Source organism: Molossus molossus, unplaced genomic scaffold (genome assembly GCF_014108415.1).
Source record: "Molossus molossus isolate mMolMol1 unplaced genomic scaffold, mMolMol1.p scaffold_m16_p_11, whole genome shotgun sequence".
In the NCBI taxonomy this organism is placed as follows: Eukaryota; Metazoa; Chordata; class Mammalia; order Chiroptera; family Molossidae; genus Molossus; species Molossus molossus.
In genome coordinates this window covers 50768134-50790037 of record NW_023425346.1, presented here as the reverse complement: position 1 = coordinate 50790037, position 21904 = coordinate 50768134, and the positions used below count along the sequence as shown (strand labels likewise).

The window sequence follows — 21904 nt, the reverse complement described above, 5'->3', positions numbered from 1 at the left end:
CTTGCTGGGACATCTCAAAGAAATAGCATGCTGTGAAAATGCAGGAAGAAGAAAAGGATGGTAAAGGAGGTGGAAAAGGGCGGTTCTCATCATGCAGGAAGAGAAAAGATCACTAAAATGAATAGTTGAAACAAAATGGTAATGAAAAGTTGCATGCACCTTTCATTATATTATGCAAAAATAAAAAAGGTAAGAATCAGATGACCCTAACTTTTGATAATTGAAGGATAACTCACTCTACTTCTGGACAATAGAGCTCTATGAGAGAACTATGCAGAAACATTGTGTCCATTACCAATTCATGCTCTGAACCTAAACTGCACCTTGACTGCTGTTTGGCAGCACTCTTTTCTTTTTTTTTGGTACATGCCCTTAGCCACTAGGGCCCAGTGGGAACTGAATCCGGGACTGAATTGAACCTGGGACTCTCTGGTCCTCAGGCCGAGGCTCCAACTGCTGAGCCAAACCGGCCAGGGCCTGGCAGCACTCTTATCTTTCCTCCTCACTTACTCTAAGCTTGTGCTAAGTAGTTTCTAAGTTCATCAAGCTTCTAATTCATCACTTCATATGACCTCACTTCCCTCCATTACTAAGCAAATCACACTCATCTATTGTGAGGATCTTCATCACTAAAATGCATCCTATAACTGTACCCATATTCTCATCCTTCCCTCCAGTTCTATATGAATAAATATTCTTTCCCCTCTACAAAGCTGAGCATGTCCTAGATCCCACTCATTCCCCCTCTAATATCTCAGTCTCTGATACTCAACTAGTCTAGCTTATTGGTGGCAGGAAGGACAGAAAAATAATCAAGTCTTCTGGGTACTCTCCTCTTGTTAAACTATTATTTTCTCCTTTTCACTGCCAAATTTTCTGAATCCAGCTCTAGTGTACCTCCTCCACTTACCCCTCAATTCCCTACAATCTAGCATATAGCTTTCTTTCCCAAAGTTTTTATCCTTTGAGTTGTAATGCATGCTGTAATTCATTCTCAAAGTCATCAATGACCTTTGAGAAGGTTTCTGTCTTTCCTACCATAGTACTCACCACACTGAATGAAATAGCTTGTTTGGTTGTCTGTATTGACACCCATCTCCTCATACACTAAATTATAACCTCATAAAGACATTGTGTATTACGTTCAATTTTATCTCTTACAGCCCAGTGGAGAGCCTAGGCACTCAACTATTTGTGGAATGTATGAATAACTATTTCTTTTTGGTCTTCATGCCACATGCTTGGCCAGATCAAAACTCTTTTTGCTTTCCTCCCCCCGCATTTTCTCATTAAACATATTCTATAGCACTGTGTCAATCACTACATCAACAGGAGGTCTATCAAATCTGTATTGCCAATATCCTCATTCTTAGCAAACAAAAACTGACATATTAAGGGCTAAAGGGGCATAAGTGCAATTAACTCTCAAATAGTTCAGGGAAAAAAAAGTATGTGTTATAAAAAAACAAAGTAAATGTGGCAAAATTATAAATTAGTGAATCTGAGCAATGAGTTTCCTGAGTTCTTTATACTATTCTTTCATGTTTTTGTAAGTTTGACATTACTTCAAAATAAAATATTTTTAAAAAATCTATTCTCTCTAGACTCTCACACAGCTCACATCACATTTCCAAATGCTTATTGGTTAATTTTTTAAAATCTAAATTTAAAGTGTTAAAAAAGAGATGACTGCCTATGAATCATAGAAAATTCTAGTTATTGTAATTCAACACATCCTCACCAAAGTGAATATATGTATGCAAAGTGACAAAAAAAAAAAAAAGGAAAATAGAACATATGCAAACCAAGATTAAATGTTGTTACATTAACCAAGATGAAAAGGGATTAAATGATACAAACTATGTTAATTAAGATTCATTTCCACAAAATATTTCCTACAAAAATAATTACCTGTCCCAAACTAATTTTTACCTACTCTTCATCACTACTTTAAATCTAAAAGATGTGCTCAAAACACATAATAAAAATGAAATTTGAAGATCAATTCTCCACATAAATTTTGCTCTAAACAGTCTCTCAGTCCCATAACTTCCATTTGTTATAAAACTATTAAATTCTCCATCAATCTCTTAAAAACTCCACAAATCTCTGCAAAATAAGTTGTGGATCACTCCTTTTTTAACTGAATCTGTAATATGTTAAAATGAAATACCATTTATGAGCCAGAGTCTTGGGCAGGGTGGAGAGGGGGATTGTAAATACAAGCACTGATCTGAACATAGGAGGCAAACCATAAATCAAAAAATGGCCTTGTATTAAAGCTGCGGTTACAAAACAAAACACTTCCTTTTAATAGCTAACACCTTACATTACAACTAGAAGAAAGAAGTGAAGGTTTGTGAACACACATCAATGTTTCAATTAAGCATATTTACATCCCTCAATTATTGACATGTGTATGTGCTTTTCACAAATATTAAAAAAAAAAAAAAAAAAAAAAAAAAGCATGGCTTGATGGTTAAGAATGCAGACCCTGGGGCCAGAGTGCTTGAGTTCAAGCCCCAGGTCAGCTATTTACTGGCAATGTGACTCTGAGCTTATTATTTAACCTGTATCCTCATATGTAAAATGGGAGCAGTAATAGCATTTATCTCCGAAGATTGCTAGAAGTAGAGTTCTATTAGAATCAGAATTCAGCCCTCAATCTAAATTTTATTTAATCCTCAATTCATTTAGATTAGAGATAGCTTAGACTTGTTAAATTTTAACTATATTCAGGAATATACTAAGCACCACCAGAAGATGGGGATGTTACTACATAAGTCTTTTTGCCTTTTTACTCTAGCCCATGCAAGTCCCGTCTCTAGGGATCAGACCAGTCTAGCTTTGTCTTGATTCTCCTTCGGTTCTGTGATGAAACAGCCTGGTGTATTGATGTATGAGCTCTACAACCAGAATGTCTGGGTTCAAATACTTGGGAAAGTTATTTAGTACTCTCTGCCTTAGTTCCTTCCATTGTAAAACAGATGCTATGGTACCTCTTCCACAAGGCACCGGGAAGATTCAATGTGTTCACTCATGTACAGCACAATGCTCTCACCATAGAATAAGCACTCAAGACAGTGGCTGCTATTATTTCCATCCCCTTCTCTTTATTCCTCTTCATTTTACTGGCCATTACATAGCCAGTAAATATTTGCTTTTGAAACTATTTCTTTTATATTTTATAGTCCCTATTAATTTTAAAAACAAATGGATATATTTCTATTCTTGTTTAAAAAGAAGTATTTTAATAGCCCTCCACAAAACAACATAAAACAAAAAAGAAAAATGAAACAGACCTAAAAACAAAGATGCCCTTTTACCTCTTCAGAGAAGAAATATTGCACAGATTTCTAATACAGCACAAAAAGAATGAGGGCATTTATGCCAGAGTAGATCGGGATAATTAATGTGTTTGAAAGTGTTTGTGAGTGAGAACTAGACATTTGCCCTAGCTTTTGCCAAATCTATAGACCTCTTCTTTCACTTGATACCTATTTGTTTCTATTAACCTCACGAGGCTAGGCCAGTGAGATCGTGAATTAAATACCAAGTTGGTATATGTGAATAAGTTTCTGTGAGATGTAGCAACATAACCATTAGAATTTTAAGACATATGTAGCTGCAACAATTGAGAAATCAGTTGACAACCTCAATATTTTATGTAGGTGTCCATGTTTCAGAAAGCCCTGTGCTTCCCTCCTACCCAATTAATACTCCAGACCAAAAGGTTGTTTGCGAAGAATAATTCAATGGACATTAATGCTTTCCTCCTTGATGCTACAATAAATACAATTGCGCCTGGCCGGTGTGGCTCAGTGGACTGAGCATCGTCTCATGGACTGAGAGGTCCTGGTCCGATTCCCTGTCAGGGCACATGCCTAGGTTGCGGGCTTGATTCCCAGTACATGGGGCATGCAGGAAGCAGCCAATGTTACTCTCTCACATTGATGTTTCTCTCTCCCTTCCTCTCTCTCTTAAAATAAAATCAATTAAAAATATTTTAAAAATAAATACAATTGCTGTTTTCTTTCCAATACCTTAAAATTTCTGCACACATTAATTCTTGAAATAGTTCTGAAGAGTAAAGGAAGTGGAGGAATTGCACTAAAGCTCCAATATAAGTAGTAATACGCAACACAGCATAACAGCATATTCATGAAAGATTTCATTTAATAATAATGCCTATACATTTGAGGAAAATAATAACATTCAAAAGTTTGAGTAGCTCAGATATTAAGAAATATTTTCCGCCCTGGCCGGTTTGGCTCAGCGGTTAGAGCATTGGCCTGTGGTCCACACAGACCCGGGTTCGGTTCCCGCTAAGGGCATGTACCTTGGTTGCAGTTTGTCCCCGGCCCTGGTTGGGTCATGTGGGTGGCAACCACTCAATGTGTCCCTTTCACATTGATGTTTCTCTCTCTCTCTCTCTCTCTCCCCCTCCCACTCTATCTGAAAACGAAAAAATATCCTTGGATGAGGATTAAAAAAAAAATTAAAAAAAAAAAAAAAAAAAAGAAATATTTTCCTATTTAATATTATAATACAATCACCAAATATTCTTAATACTAGGCAAAAAGCTTTTGAACCTGCCATATACTACAGTAATAGCTTTTAAAAGATTTTCATTTTAAAAATACATTTTCAGCCCTGGCCAGTTTGGCTCAGCGGTTAGAGCGTCGGCCTGCGGTCCGGAGAGACCCGGGTTCGGTTCCCGCAAAGGGCATGTACTTCGGTTGCAGTTTGTCCCCAGCCCTGGTTGGTCGTGCGGGTGGCAGCCACTCGATGTGTCCCTTCACGTCGATGTTTCTCTCTCTCTCCCTTCCTCTCTCTCCCTCCCGCTCTATCTGTACAAAAAATGGAAAAATATCCTCGGGTGAGGATAAAAAAAAAAAAAAAATACATTTTCATGTACAAAATTTCAAATTCAAAGGAATCATTAAAGTTTAAATCCCACCAGAAAATAAACATAAAGGTATATTTTAGCATTAACCTTTCCCCAGTAAACCCTATTTTATATAAAATTTATAACATGCAATTGTCATTTAAATGAGCAAAGCTGTGGCCCTGGCCGGTTTGGCACAGCGGTTGGAGCGTCAGCCTGCGGTCCAGAGAGACCCGGGTTCGGTTCCCGCTAAGGGCACGTACTTCGGTTGCAGTTTGTCCCCGGCCCTGGTTGGTCGTGCGGGTGGCTGCCACTCGATGTGTCCCTTCACATCGATGTTTCTCTCTCTCTCTCTCTTTTCCTCTCTCTCCCTCCCGCTCTATCTGAACAAAAAATGGAAAAATGTCCTTGGGTGAGGATAAAAAAAATAATAATAATAAATAAATAAATAAATGAGCAAAGCTGTGCCTTGGCTGGTGTGGTCCAGTGGTCAGAGCACTGGTCCATGCACCAAAGTATCTGGGTTTGATTCAGGGTCAAAGGCATATATAAGGTTGGGGCTATGCTGGAGGCAACTAAGATGTGTCTCTCTCACATTGATATTTCTCATTTTTCTCTCTCTTTTCCTTTCCCTCTCCCTCCCTCTTTCCCACTGTCTCTTTAAAAAAAAAAAAAAAAAATCAAAGAAAAAATGCCCTTGGGTGAGAATTTTAATCCTTACCTGAGGACATTTTTTTGTCTTTTGTTTTTGTTCAGATAGAGTGGGAGGGTGAGAGAGGAAGAGACAGAGAGAGAAACATCCATGTGAAAGGGACACATCGAGTGGCTGCCACCCACATGACCCAACCAGGGCCAGGGACAAACTGCAACCGAGGTACGTGCCCTTAGCGGGAACCGAACCCGGGTCTCTCCAGACCGCAGGCCAAGGCTCTAACCGCTGAGCCAAACCGGCCAGGGCAAAGTTTAATTCTTTTTTTTTTGGTACGTGCCCTTAGCGGGAACCGAACCAGGACTCTCTGGTCCACAGGCCGATGTTCCAAACGCTGAGCCAAACTGGCCAGGGCCCCTTGGGTGAGAATTTTAAAAAAAAGATAAATTGGAGATCTTGCCCCTCCTCCTTGCTTTGTGTTTGTCACTATAAAACAAAATTCCTTCAGTGGGGTACAGTGCCCTATGGGATCTGCTTCCCTGTTACTTCTGCCCCTATTTTCCTTCTTCTCTCCCTTTCTTACTCTGCCACCTATAGTGCCTTCTAGTTGTTCTTTACCAGAAGTCAGAGCCCATCTTCAGAGCCTTTCACTTGTCTGTTACTTGAACACCCTTCCCCATGGTAGACCCCTTCAAGGATTTGCTCAAATATCACTTTCTTTGATCACTGTTTTGAAAATCAAACTCTTCTTCTGCCTTGTGATTACTTTTTATCTTTCTTTTCTCCTTTATATTTCTCTTTATCAGCATTTAACATACTATATATTTTACTTTTTAAATTCTGTTCTTCTGTCTCCTCTATTAAATATAAGCTACATGAAGAAAGGGATTAAAAAAATTTTTTTTTATTCCTGATGTATTATTAGCACCTAGAACATGGTTTGGCTCATAAGAAACACTTAGATATTTGAATGAACAAATATGTATGTATTTAATCCATCTTGTCTAAAAGTCTGCACTGTAAAATTACTAGCAATTATTTTCTTTCAAGATGGTAGATGGAGTGCCACAAGTGAAGTAACGTGAAAACACTGAAAGTGACACCTGTCTTTCACAGCTAGGTTCTTTAGAGGCAGTAATTATACCCGTTTTAAGGAAACCCAGGACAGACAGTTACTTTCAGCTGAAGTTTAGTGACACAAATAACAGATGGGAAAATCAATTTGAGATTTTTTTCCCCTCATCTTGGGGCCATGGGTAGTTAAACTGCCCATCTAAAAATAAAATAACACTGTGGCCTATCGTTCTGCTGTCTTGGTCTCTGAAAGCCAGCAGGGACAGACAGTACAAGTTCACATCAGAAAGAGTATGTATTGTTTCTCTTTCTTGTCTCTTGTTGAAATACTGTGCTTCTAAGCACTTTACATATGTTATCTCATTTAAGCTTCACACTATTCCTTTGGTAGGGGCATTATTCCAAAGAAGAGATTAAGTAGGTCAAATAACTGAGAAATTTGTTATTGAATTTCAAAACTAAACATTTGCCTTCTAATTTTTATCACTATCTTAAAAATAAAATGAAGCTGATTGTTAAAAATGATTATTTCTGGAATGTTTTAGTATAAAAATATCTTTCATGATAAACATAAAAAGGAATTACAGAATAATTTCAGTCAGTATTCTTATAAAACCCATCGGTAATGTTCATTTGTTAATTTTTTGAAATTAGAACTCATTGTACTTGAAATAAATACTACTAAAGGGCTCTTTAAACCTTAACCAATGTGAAAAAAAAAATATTGTAGCTGATTTTGTCATTTTTAAATTCACATTAACTGATTAAAATAATACTTCTCAATAAGACAGCAGTTTGCCTTTTTTTGTTGTTGTTAATCCTCAGTGGAGGATGCCTTGGCCGGTTTGGCTCAGCGGTCAGAGTGTCGGCCTGAGGTCCAGAGAAACCAGGGTTCGGTTGCCGCTAAGGGCACGTACCTAGGTTGCAGTTTGTCCCCAGCCCTGGTTGGGTCGTGCGGGTGGCAACCACTCGATGTGTCCCTTTCACATCGATGTTTCTCTCTCTCTCTCCTCCTCCCACTCTATCTGAAGAAAAAATGGAAAAAATGTCCTCGAGTAAGGATAAAAAAAAAAATCCTTACTGGAGGATATTTTTTCCTTTTTTTTAAGAGTGTGTGGAAGGGAAGGAGAGAGGGAGGGGAAGATGGAGAGAGAGCAACATTGATATGAGAGACACACACACTGACTGGTTGCCTCCTGTACACACCCCAACCCAGGCCTGGGATTGAGTTTGCAACCTAGCTACATGCCCTTGAACAGAAACTGAACCAGTGACCCTTGGCGGGGTGTGTGTGTGTGGGTGTGTGTGTGTGTGTGTGTGTGTGTTGCTCCAACCACTGAACCACATTTACCTTTTAATAGGACTACTCTGGTTGCCGTGCAGATGACAGACTGTTAAGGGGAAGGTGAACACAGGAAAACAGTTGGGAGACTTTTACAAAAATCTCTATAAAAATGATGTTGGCTTGGTGGCAACAGAGGTGATTAGAAATCACCAAATTCTGGACATATCTTGAAGGTAAAGGCAACAGAAATTGCTGCTGGATTGAAAGGCAGGTAGAAACAAAAACCGAAGTAGATCAAGATACAAAAGATTCTGCTTGATGAACTGGAAGAACGAAACAGCCATTAACTAAGATGGAGAAGACCATGGAAGGAGTAAGTTTGAGAGAACAGGTCAGAGCTTCAGTTACAGACTAGTTGAATTCAAGCCACCTATTAGACACCCAAATAGAGATAAATATTGATTAGAGAGAAGATGTATAAGCCTGGAATTCAGGGGACACGCTGGCTAAAGATCTTGTAGTATTTCATTGAATCTAAGATGATTTAATGTTGGTATGTGCTTGATTTTTATCAGAAACTGTCAACAGACGGCTTCACATAACATAACATAGAATAATTGCCACTTTGCTGACAGTGAGTGATAGATGCCACCTGATTTTAGAACATGGTTTTTCAACTTTGTCACTATTTTGGGTCAGATAATTCTTTGTTGTGGGGATCTATTATGTACATTGTAGGATTTTAGCAGCATCCTTGGCCTCTACTCACTATATGACAGTAGCACCCTTACTACCACTGACAAACAAAAATGTCTCCAGACACTGCTGAAGTCCCTTGGGGGACAAAATAGCTCCCAGTGGATAACCATTGTTTTAGAGAGATGAAAATGGGGGTGGGGGCTGTCTTAAATAATAAAAAAGGGTATGAAGATTTGGGATTTGTCAGTGTATAAGATCACAAAAGGAGTGGCTATAGATAGAAAAGTAATCTGAGAACTGCATCTTGGGTAGGGCTAGAAACTATAGACGTGAGTAGGAGGAGACAGTGAGTAGACAATGAGGTAGCACCACTCCCTTCCCAACTCCCACTAAAAATGACTAAAATGAAGGGTTTTGTTGCATGGTTTATTTGCTTGTTTGTTTTCAAGATAAACTCATAAGAAGACATGACAAAATCTTGGAAGCTAGGAAGCATATGATAGAGTGGTAACCAACTCAGTAGTCCTAAGGAAAGCTGAACGCTAAGACAGCCCTGGAGAAAAGCAGAGGAACACCCCAATTTAAACTATGTAACCTCAAAAGTCTCCAGAATAAGCAGAAGTGAAGGTGGGACTAAATGCAGGAGGACTGGTTGAAAGCATATAAGAATGCAGTTATTCCCTCCTTTATTCACCAACCAGCAGAAGTCTCAGGTACAGATTGATAGTCACTGCCAGGAGCCTATAGAATATAGCTTGGCACCATGTTCACTTAGTTCTATAGAAAAACGACAGCACATTAACATGAGACACACTATCTTCAGAAGATATCTATACAGCCCACCAGGGGTCTTTTGGGGAACAACCATTGTGAAGAGAAAGAGATCATGTGGTATAAGTACAGAAATCACCTGGCTAGGAAAACTTCCTGCTCCACAGGAACCAGCAGAACATGATAAAAACGAATGAGTGTAGGTTCCAAGGCCCCTCGAGAGATGCGTGCATGCTAACTTACAAGAGTCACACACTGCACACCAAGAAGTCAAAGTCTGTCTTTTCATCACCTTCTGAAGTTCACTCACCGTCTTCCTGATCCATATGCACTCACCAATCAGGGGTCAATTTACAACAAACAAATGAAAATATTCTATATTTATTAAGTTCCTAGTAAATGAATTTCAGGGAAAGGAAAACCCATGAATAAAAAGGGCTCAGACCTGCTATTAACTCTGAACTTAAAGCAGTGATTCTCAAATAGAGGCAAGTTTGCCTTACAGGAAACATGTAATGTCTGCAAACATTTCTAGATGTCACAACCAAAGGTTGTGTGTGTGTACTACTGGCACCTAGTGGGTAGATGACAAAGATGCTGCTAAACATCGTATTGTGCACAGGATAACTCCTCACAACAAACAATTATTCAGTTCTAAATGTCAATAAAATGATGGTGGAGAAACTCTGACCTGGAAGGATTAAATGAAAGATCACACACTGAATACCGAAGACCATCCCATATCTTAAGCGTTCTTTTCCAAATGGGCTGCTAAATCACTGGTAGCCAGGCATATGCCCTCCAGGCAGAGGACTGGAAGAATCTACTTTGGAGAAGCTTACACATTTGAGAGAAAAGATTTAAGAAAACGATTCTACAGTAGACTCCAAAAGACAGAAAAAAAAATTTAAGATAAAATTAATAGAACACTAATTTTGTTTGAAATAAGAGCTTTAATCAATTGGGAGAAAGTTTGGAGTTGAACTAGTGATAAACTTAATACAAAAAAGAGATATATTTTTAAATCTAAAAGATTTTAATTACAGGAAGCAAAATGTAATGACCCAGAAAGGAATTGTATAAAAGTATACAGAGTTTATACTTCCAGTCATCATGGCGGGGTAGGTAAACGTGGTATTGCGTCCTCCCACAAACACATCAAAGTTACAACTGAACTACAGAACCACCATCATTCAAAGCCGCGTGAAATCAAGTTGAATGGAACTCCTACAACTACAAAATTGAAGAAGCCTCATCCAGACTGGTGGAGGGGCGGAGGCACGATGGGCTAGTCTAACACCCACTTCTGGCTTATAAAAATAAGAAGGATACCTCAGCTGAGAAGGTCCTCCCTGAGGACTGAGGGGTCCCCATCCCACACCAGGTGCCCCGCTCAGGGTTCCAGTGCCAGGAAGAGAAGTCCCCATCACTTCTGGCTGGAAAAACCAGAGGGAACTGAGGCTCAGGAAGGCTGAGGCGGCTGGAGCCCCAGGCAGCTCCTCTTAAAGGGCCCGAGCATGGACTTACTTGGACTTGCTCCCTCTAAGCTTGGAGGGAAGGCAGCTTCAGGGACGCCAGAGACATATGGGGAAGAACTGAGCTGTTTGGCACTGGAGCAGGGCTGGAGAGGGGGCTTTCTCCCGGACAGAGGTGCTGTCAGAGGCCTTTGTTCCTTTGATGAACCCTTCCCTGGGGCAGCAGACAGCAGCCATATCTGGGACTCCAGCAACCTGGTTCACACTGTTTTCTCCGCCCTGGTGATTCCCTGAGGCCCTGCCACACCCAACTTTCAGGCCCACCCAAGCTGTTGCCAGTTGGTTAACTATAGGATTGGCCTGTCTTGGATCCTGCTTCAGGTTTTCCTAAATTCTTTCAAACAAGCAGCATCTGGTCTCAGCTAGCCCCATACCTCTCGTTAGGTAATATACAGAAACAAACACAGGGAGGCAGCCAAAATGAGGAGACAAAGACACAGGTCCCAAATGAAAGAACAGAACAAAACCCCAGGAAAAGAACTAAGTGAAATGGAAATAAGCAACCTAACAGATGCTGAGTTCAAACCACTGCTTATAAGGATGCTCAATGAACTCAGTGAGAACCTCAGTGAACTTAGTGAGGGCCTCAAGAGCATAAAAAAGAACAGTCAGAAATGAAGAATGCACAGTCAGAAATGAAGGAGGCACTAACTGAAATAAAGAATAATTTACACAGATTCAATAGTGGAGTAGGTAAAGCCAAGAAGCAAACTATCGATTTGGAATATAAGGAAGTAAAAAACACTCAATCAGAACAGCAAAAAGAAAAAAGAATCCAAAAAAATTAGGACAGTGTAAGGAGCCTCTGGGACAACTTCCAGTGCGCCAACATTCGCATCTTGGAGGTGCCAGAAGGAGAAGAGAGAGAACAAAAATCGAAAATCTATTTGAAACAACAATGGCAGAAAACTCCCCTAACCTGGTGAAGGAAACAGACATACAAGTCCAGGAAGCACAGAGAGTCCCAAACAAGATGAACCCCAAGAGGCCCACACCAAGACACATCATCGTCAAAATGCAAAAGGTTCAAGACAGAGAGAATCTTAAAAGCAGCAAGAGAAAAGCAGTTAGTTACCTACAAGGGAGTTCCCATTAGACTGTCAGCTGATTTCTCAAAAGAAACTTTGCAGGCCAGAAGGGAGTGGCAAGAAATATTCAGAGTGATGAAAAGCAAGAACCTACAACCAAGATTACTCTATCCTGCAAAGCTGTCCGTATAGTTTCCCAGACAAGGAAAAGCGAAAGAAGTTCATCACCACCAAACCATTATTATATGAAATGTTGAAGGGTCTTCTTGCAAACCATTATTATATGAAATGTTGAAGGGTCTTCTTGAAGAAAAAGATAAAAAACATGAACTAACAAAATGACAATGCATACATATCTATCAACAATTGAATCTACAAACAAAATGAACAAGTAGAACAGAAACATTCTCATAGATACAGAGAACATTTTGTTAGCTGCTAGATGGAGGGGGTTGGGGGAATGGGTGAAAAAGGTGAAGGGATTAAGAAGTAGAAATGGGTTGCTAGACTGACAAACCTCAAAGGGAAAGGGGGTTTGGGGGTGGGAAGAAATAAACCAAAGAACTTATATGCATAACCAATGGACACAGACAACAGTGTGTGTGGGAAAAGGCAGGAGGGGGGTAGGAGTGGGGAGGAGGGGGTCAATGGGGAAAGAATGAGGAACATCTGTAATACATTCAACAATAAAGATAAGTTTAAATAAATAAAAGTATACAGAGTTTAGCTGTAAATTGCAAGTATACAGACATAATATAAACATTGAACAGCAGTAACTCAACCAAAATATATCGGGAGAATGCAGTAACAAAAGGGTGTGAAGTGGGGGTAGTTGTCTAAAGAGCATTAGCTCTTTATCTTCCAGAGTAGTAAGTCAGTAGATAATAAATGTAACTGAAAAAAAAAAATCAAGAAAAATAGTGATATAGGTATAGATTTAATGATATGGGGGTAAATACCCTAAGAATCAGCTAAAAGGGAAAAAAGTGCTTACCTCTGAAAGCAGAATATGGGGTGTTTGTGTGTAGGTAGATAGCAGCGCTTTTTGTAACATCTTATAGAACTATTTGACTCCTGAAGTTCCATGCATGCAAAACTGGTTTTAAAAATTATATATGCGCCCTGGCCAGTTTGGCTCAGTGGTTAGAGCGTTGGCCTGCGGACCAAGAGGTCCCGGGTTTGATTCTAGCCAAGGGCATGTACCTCGGTTGCGGGTCAGTCCCTGGCCCCAGTTGGGGTTGTGCAGGTGGCAACCAGTCGATATGTCTCTATCACATCGATGTTTCTCTCTCTCTGTCTCTCTCTCCCTCCCTCCCGCCCCCACTCTGTCTGAAGATAAATGTAAAAATATCCTCAGGTGAGGATTAAAATAAATAAATAAATAAAAATTATAGATGCATGTGGGATAATTGATATATAGGTTTGGGACCTAGTAAACCTCCCTCAGTTTTCTTGATTTGAATCAGAACAAAGTAGATGCAGAAAAAAGTATACTGAATCAAGTTCCAAATAAACCACTTTTCTACCCATTTGGGCAAGGCAAAAGAACAGGCTGAATAGAGAAGACCTTAACTCTTTTCCTTGCTTTATTCCTGGTTTACTCACCAAACCTTATTTTAAAGCCTTATGTAAATATAATAACCACTGAACATTGATATCCTTGCCCATGGATATCACTGGATACCACTTGAAGTGTTTGCTGGGAGAAGATTTTTCACTTCACTTGCTCTTTTATTGTTTGAACTTTTATAACAAAGGTATGTTACAGATGAAACACACACACACTCTCTCTCACACACACACACACACACACACACACACACACACATTCTTAATGATTAACCTAGTTCCCATGCATTTCCAATCAAAAATAATCTGATTGGAAAGAAATATCAACATACAAAACATAGAAATACCAAGAAAGCACATCCCTAATAAAATATTGCTCTTATCTCAACAGGTAAATCTAAAAGACACAAATGATGCACACTAAGTATCTGGTGCTAACTGTAATCCCCAGATATAAGGTAGAAATCAGTTTTAAAGTTCTCTATAGAATATATACCACTTTGATAAGTTTCATTTTAAATAAGAGTCTATTCTTTAGAGTGATATAATTTGCTTTCATTAGAACCAATAAAACTCAAATTTATCTCCAAAGCACCACGATTCATGCTTCCTTTGTGTTCCATACTACCTAGAACAAACTAGGTAAATGGGCAGGTACCAGAAATTACTGAGTGATGAAAAGTAGTCTAATAAATTAAATCAATTAGGGGAGGGGGATCAACAGTGTCAATAGGTATAAATTTTAAATTTCTGTGCAATTCTTTAAACAATGTTTTACAAGATACATCTTTTAGTTATTCATGAATAGATTATTTTACCTCATATTAGAGGGCAATGTAAATACAAAGTGAATGGAAGGCTCATTTTATTTTTGGTACCCTATAACAAAATTGCCTTCTTCTTGATGAAAAAAACTCAATAAAGAATTCACCTTCACTAAAGTCAGATTTATTTATTTTTTCTTAATTGATTTTTAGAGAGAGAAAAGGGAGAGGGAGGGAGAGAAACATTGATGAGAAAGAATATCGACTGGCTGCCTCCTGCATGCCCCTCAATGGGAATCTGGCCCACAACCTGGGCATGTGCCCTGACTGAGAATCAAACTGTTGACCTCTTGGTGCATGGGTCAATGTTCAACCACTGAGCCACACTGGCCAGGCTAAAGTCAGATTTTTCTAAACTTATCTGATCACAAATCCATTTCTTACCCTCATTTCATCACATCTAGAAAAACTTCATCTTTAAAAATCTGTTTATGGCCAGGCCAGTGTAGCTCAGTGGCTGAGCATCAAGACCCAGGTAACAAGAGGTTGCCAGTTCGATTCCCAGTCAGGACACATGCCCAGGTTGTGGGCCAAATCCCAGTGGGAGGCATCTAAGAGGCAGCCAATCCATGTTCTCTCTCATTGATGTTTCTATCTCTCTCTCTCTCTAAAATCAATAAAGAAAAAAATTTTTTTTATCATGTATATTATATCCTTTTGACTTTCTGAACAACTATATGAGGAAGATAGACCATATACCATTAGCTCCCTCTTACTTATGAGAAATTGATGTTCACAGATGTTGAATAAACTCATTTAGGTCCTATGGGTGGTGAGTGTCAAAGGAAACACTTGGAACCAAGTTTTTTGATTCAAGCTTAGTGGCTCTTTCCACTATACCATAGCAACTCTTTGATAATAAGATGAAGTAAAGCCTAAAAACTAGGATATGAGTCTTAAGAAATTTCTTAAGTTGTTATTTTATAATAAGTATATTAATCAATTATTATCAGCTTACTAGCCGTACTAACTTTGCAAAATATCAAAATAAACCACATTTAAAATTTTTTATTAATGTGAAACAACATTAATTCAAAGACTTTAAATAGAAGGATAAAAATGAAGAAACTAAATATCTTCTTAATCACATCTCTGTCACACTGGCATAGCTGGTAATATACTACTTTCGTAGTAATTTTAAAACTTAGCTCAGCATCGACCCATGGTCCAGAGAGACCCAGGTTTGGTTCCTGCCAAGGGCACGTACCTTGGTTGCAGTTTGACCCCAGCTCTGGTTGGGTTGTGCAGGTGGCAGCCACTCAATGTGTCCCTTTCACATCAATGTTTCTCTTTCTCCCTCTCTTCCTCTCTCTCCCTCCCACTCTATCTGAACAAAAAATGTCCTCAGGTGAGGATAAAAAAAACAAAAACAAAAACAAAAACTTAGCTCAGCCCACCAGTGTGGCTCAGTGGATTGAGCGTTGGTCCATGCACTGAGAGGTCCTGGTTCAATTCCCGGTCAGGGCACATGTCCGGGTTGCAGGCTTGATCCCCAATAAGAGGCATGCAGGAGGTAGCCAATCGATGCTTCTCTCTCATGTCAATGTTTCTATCTCTCTCTCCCTTCCTTTCTCTCTAAAAAAATAAAATAAAATAAAAACTTGGCTCAGAGGTATCCTTGATAAATTTTAATGTTGTTGTTTTTAATTGACTTTTTAGGAAGGGAGAGGGAGAGAGAGAGAAATAGCAATGATAGAGTAAAGCATCGACATAGATCGGCTTCCTCCTGCACGCCCACTACCAGGGATCTAGCCTGCAACCGGGCATATGCTGTGACTGGTTCAATTGATTGAACCAGAGACCTCTTGGTGCATAGGTCAAAAGCTCAACCACTGAGCCACACCAGCCGGGCGATAAATTTTAAATGTAGAAAAAAAAAAAAAAGTTATTTAAAAAACATTGTTTCCTATTTTAATACTAAAATACCAGGAAAAAAATTCCATCTACCTACCTCAGTAACTGGTTGTCCCTGATGTGTCAAATCCAGTTCTTGAGGGCGTGTTACTTTATCAATATCCAAAGAGTCCATGCTGGAAGCTGCAGAAGTGATGCTGGAGCGAGAGGAATTACTAATAGAGCGTACCTCAGCATCACTCACTGTGCCTGCTGACGCTGTTCTTCTGTGCTGATTAGTTACTAACGGCTTCGTATCTTCTAGTACAGATTGCTGAGCAGCCTCATCCATGCTCAAGGAGGCCTGTTCTAACTGTGCAGTAATATCGTCCAGGGAGTAGTTGGCATTTGATGGTTTAGTTATCCTATTAGATGAAGAAGACAATCCTTTCAAGGTGCCATGTTTTGATGTATGTCGGCTAGGAGGTAATTTCTGAGTGGCTTTTGGTTCTGTGATTTGACGCTTACTATTTCCAGCACCGATACTGCTGAGCTCCCGCTCTATCGAGCAAAGATCGGCCATCAGGGCATCCAGATCCACAGTTTCTCCCTGATTCAGAGCTTCTGCAATGAACAACATACATGATGTTTCCAGAACGACTCAATCAGAATGTATACATTCTATTATAAACCAGTTAACAAATGCCAGGGAAGAAGCAAACAATAAATCATTGTACTGGGCTTAAAGCCTCTAAAATAGGGTATTTCTAAAAGTTTTTTGTTTGTTTTATACTCCAAGAGAAATTTTTTGAAGCAAACAGTCCATCTTTTAAGATTTATAGCAATCAGAGAACAGAATAATTAAAAATGCAAAAATCATACACCGAACCTAGTTTTAACATCCACAATGCAACTTTTTACCAGAGGACATCAGTTGTTAACGTGATCAGTGCCCTGGTAGAGATGTTGCCTAAAGTGTTGACGGCATAAAGAGAAATGTAAAGCCTAAAATATTACAGACTGAAATATCAATTTCAAATACTATAAAGCTGGCTAGGTAGAGAGCATTAAATAAAGGCGAAAAGGGCCGATTTTAAAATCACTAACAACTAACTACACTGGACTTTATTATTTGTTGTGGGGTTCCACCTGAGTATGTACTTTGTCAATTATTAATAACTCAATTAGAAAAATATTTTAGTTATGTTCCAGTTTAGTTTTTTTCTGTGATCATCTGAATTAGTAATAAAATACACAAACCAAGAAATATATGAACTCAGTCAAGTTATGCATATCATTTTTATGTTGTGCTATTTGGAACTGTAGCTGCATTGCGTCTACATCATATAACTTAGTATATTGTTTTACATTTTATTTCCAATTACATCTTACCATTCAAGTTGTATATGGAGAAGCGATAAGAAAAATTGGCCATGTTTGTTTCCTGGCGAAGAGGGGATCTTTTTACTGGTTCCATGGGCTTGTCAGAATCCAAACTCTTTAAAAAAGAAAGCTTGATAAGTCATATTATATTCACACTTCAATGATACAAAAAGATACAGCTTTATGATTAAGTGAATTGTTATAGAATAGGTAATAAAACCAAAGTTTTTCTAGGTAATAGCCTTAAGGAAAAGTAATTAGTTTTCATATTATTTTGGTTAGTTTTTTAAATTTTTAGATAATAATCTTACCTAAGGCACTTGAGATTGTCATAGTTCAGAGTAAATATCTTTCCAAATATATTAAATATAGCAACTAAGTTCATTTTACATAAATTCATTATAAAATAAACTAGGTATGTGAATATGAGTATGGTAAGATAAATAGGAAGAAAAGATGCTGATAATTTTGTTATCTCTTTCTTCAAAGTAATTTGTTTTTCATCCAGCACAGTGTCCTTCTTGGCATGAGGGACCCTGAAGATATGGCACAATTCTGGACTCGAAATTAGTACGACTCAAGATCTTAACAGAGTGGCTACAACTTTATTTTTTTATTTTATTTTTTTTTATCCTCACCTGAGGACATTTTTTCATTTTTTATTCAGATAGAGTGGGGAGTGAGAGAGAGAGAGAGAGAGAAAGAAACATCAATGTGAAGGGACACATCGAGTGGTTGCCACCCGCACGACCCAACCAGGGCCGGGGACAAACTGCAACCAAGGTACATGCCCTTAGCGGGAACCGAACCCGGGTCTCTCTGGGCCGCAGGCCGACGCTCTAACCGCTGAGCCAAACCGGCCAGGGCAAGAGTGGCTACAACTTTAAACAATAATAAAATATCCTTGTTCTTTTCAAGTTTTATAAGGGCAGACTGTAACCCAGATAAGTTGCTTGTACTAAATCTAGAATTACACTGCATTTCAGAGTAGAGTAGAATCTTTTAAGTTACCTCACCACCTTTTATGTATTCATTTTTTGTTAATCCTCACTCAAGGATATTTTTCCATTGATTTTCAGATAGAGTGGAAGGGAAAGAAAAACACTGACGTGAGAGAGACACCTTGACTGGTGGCCTCCCACACCACCCCAACTGGGGCTAGGGATGGAACCCTCAATTCAGGCACATGCCCTTGCCTCGGGATTAAACCCTTGCCCTTCAGTAAGCAGGCTGACGCTCAAACCACTGAGTCAAACTGGCCAGGGCTCCCTACCCTTTAAAGTGACACTTTTTCTAAGCTTTCTACAATAGGAAAATATGATGTTTACAATAGAGAAATTCAGGGTAAGGGTCAGTAGACATATAGCATTTGGGATTAGTCGTTTAAAACTTTAGTTTCCACCTATAATTATCAAATAGATTTCAAATAAAAAAGAATGCTGGACAGAATTGTGGAATTAAATTAGAATGCTATCTTCTTTATTCATTTATCTCAATAAAGTTGTTTTAATAAACATAACCATCTTTATATATTGAATATAATGTATCAACTAGGGTAGTAACAGTGTACCCTTTTATTCTAAAAGTGACCTGGTTTAGAGGATAAGTTAGGCCATTCTTTTAAAAAAATAATAAAACAAAAAACCCAAGATACAATAAAACCAAATGAAAAGGCTTTTCCACTGTTTTAAAATGCATCTGAAAGTGAAATTTTGTCAGTATTCTGGAAACATGTAATAGAAATATTTGCATGTGAAGATATTATTTATGTTGTAAAATGTATTCAAATTCACTAAGTTATAAAATAGGATTTGCTAAAATTTAGACTTTAAAATTTTAGGCTTTAAAACTTTTTAGCCAGCAATCTCAATTTATGAAACAGATTTTAAGTAATCCTTGTAGATGAACAGAACCTCTGTCACAAGTATTTTTTTTAAAACTCCTTCAAATAATCAGAGAAGACAGTATCTTGCCCTATAGTACTTACTATTTATTCACTTTTTAATGTTTTGGACATTTTGCTTTTATAGAAGTATCTGAAAATGTAACCTACTTTCACATCCTTATGACTATATTGTAACTTTTAGCAGATGGTGATGATTTAAAAGCCTCATCCAGTTTTTCAAGCACTATTTCTAACCTGAGTAAGTTTGTCTAACTCCCCGAGCCAGGCACCAAACATTTTGTCCAGATCTTGATCTTCTTTGTCACTGTCTTCTTCAGCACCATGGTCGATTTCTTCATCTGATAGCTGCTCCATCTGAAACAGACATTTGTGTAGAATATATAGTTACAAGTTAAACTTGAAAAATTAAACAGTATATGCTCTGATATATATTACAACTCTTGAGTCAAAACTTCAAAACTAGAGATTATATTATAAAAGGAAATTAGAAGTCATTACTGTAGACAGGGTTGACAAATGAGTAGAAATAAGGGATTAAGTCTCAAATTTTTAAAAACTGTGAAAGAATGAACTGTATCAAATTATGACCAGAATAACAAGTAGCAATAATTTAAAAACTGCAGATCACTCCCATTAGAGGATATGACAGCAAAACAGTTCTCTCCACTAATAGATTCTAAAACATCCCAAACACCACAATGAAACAATTCCAGAAGACTTTAATGCAGCAAGTTATCTTATTTTAGAAGTATGTATCTTGCAAAAGCTTAGTCCTACAAGCATATCAGAGAAAAGACGAACAAAAATTTTAATCTAGTTTAGTGTGTTGAATTAGTTACTCCTATCCTACTCTCACTTTCTTTCACATTTTTTTTACCTTACTTCCCCATTAGTTCCTAAAAATCCAAGAAGCTAAAATTGAAATAAAAAAAACTAAAATTAAATTCATATACAAAATTTCCCATGTGTGGTGACTTTTTCAGTATAAGTCCCTTGAACGAAAATATATTTTCCTTCTTCCCATTAATAAAATAATGTGCTATCTGACATGGAACTTGAATATTATTTTGTGAAGGGAGGAAAAGATTACACAAAACTAAATAAGATCAATGATCAACCATACACTTAAAGTCCTTAAATAAGATTAATCTAATTTAAAAAAATATTTCAATAATAATAGCTCTGAGAAATCTTCAGTAGAGCTTAGCTTTGCTTAAAACAACATATTCTACATATTCCAAACTTATCTGATCACAAATCCTTTTCCTTCAACTTGGAGTAATACCTATTAACTTTCCCAGGAACATAATATCATATCATTGTACATTCCACACTCTTGACTCACACTTCTGAAACAGATTTTGTTCTAGTGGATCTAAGTAACCTTTGGAATACAACCTGTCAGTTGGTTTAAAAATTCCTCAGAACTTAAAGATATCTTTAATCTCAAATAAGAATTTGTATGTATCTTACACCTCCAAAGCATCTATCAACAAAATTACCTCTGTGATACTTAGATGTTGTTATGAGATAGGTAAAGAATCTAATTAATTGATGAGATGTCATGAAGTTAAAATTTAAACTTTATTTTACTATATAAAAATTTTTAGAAAGGGTCAAATAATGTTGCAAAATCAAACTGAACTTAGTTCTAACAATGTTAAAAATCAGACCATGTCTCATTTAATCACTTAAGGGAAATACTTTTCTTAAGCTTAGTAACAAAGATAGCAGCTAATCAATATCTCTAATAGAAACTGATCATTTCTAATTTCTTAATTGCATAAATCAGAGCATTCTACTTTGACAAATGAAAATGGACCCACTAATTTTCAATTCATAAATATGACTCTTGAAGAGATTTGGTTTTTATAATTCACTTATGTTAATACTATTTTTTTCTTTTTTTTCTTCTTTTTTAATCCTCATCCAGGGATCTTTTACCATTGATATTTAGATAGAGTAGAAGGAAGGGAGAGAGAGAGAAACATCAATGTGAGAGGCACACATTGATTGGTTGCCTCCTACATGACCCCAACCAACCCCAACTGGGGTGTGGGATCAAACCTGCAACCCAGATACATGCCCTTGACTGGGAATCAAACCTGAAACCCTTTGGTCTGAGGGCCAACGCTCTAATGGCTGAGCCAAACCGGCCAGGGTGTGTTAATACTATTTCTAAGATTTTTATTCATTACTTAATTATCCACAGATCAATCTCAATTGATATCATTCTTCACTAAGTTTTATCTACCCATGATAGAAACACAAAATGGTTCTAAATGAACATAAACATTTTAAATGGTCACAAAGCCAAATAGAATTATAGACTCCACATCAAAGTCTGCTGTGTTTTGTGAGTTTATTATTATACAAACCCAATAATTATTTGGATTTAAAAAATCTCTTTAAATATTTTCATTAATAATTTTGTTTTTAGCTAGACTGCTATAGACTCAA

The 21904-nt window shown here is 37.7% G+C and overlaps 1 protein-coding gene across 1 annotated transcript in view; it reads right to left on the bottom strand.

Annotated features, from left to right (window-relative positions):
- The window catches only part of RAPH1 (Ras association (RalGDS/AF-6) and pleckstrin homology domains 1), a 112368-nt gene that overhangs the window by 49468 nt on the left and 40996 nt on the right, over window positions 1-21904 (bottom strand). The window contains 3 exon segments of the mRNA XM_036254189.1: window positions 16274-16779; window positions 17548-17653; window positions 19679-19798. Coding sequence (XP_036110082.1) covers window positions 16274-16779; window positions 17548-17653; window positions 19679-19798 — 732 coding nt within the window.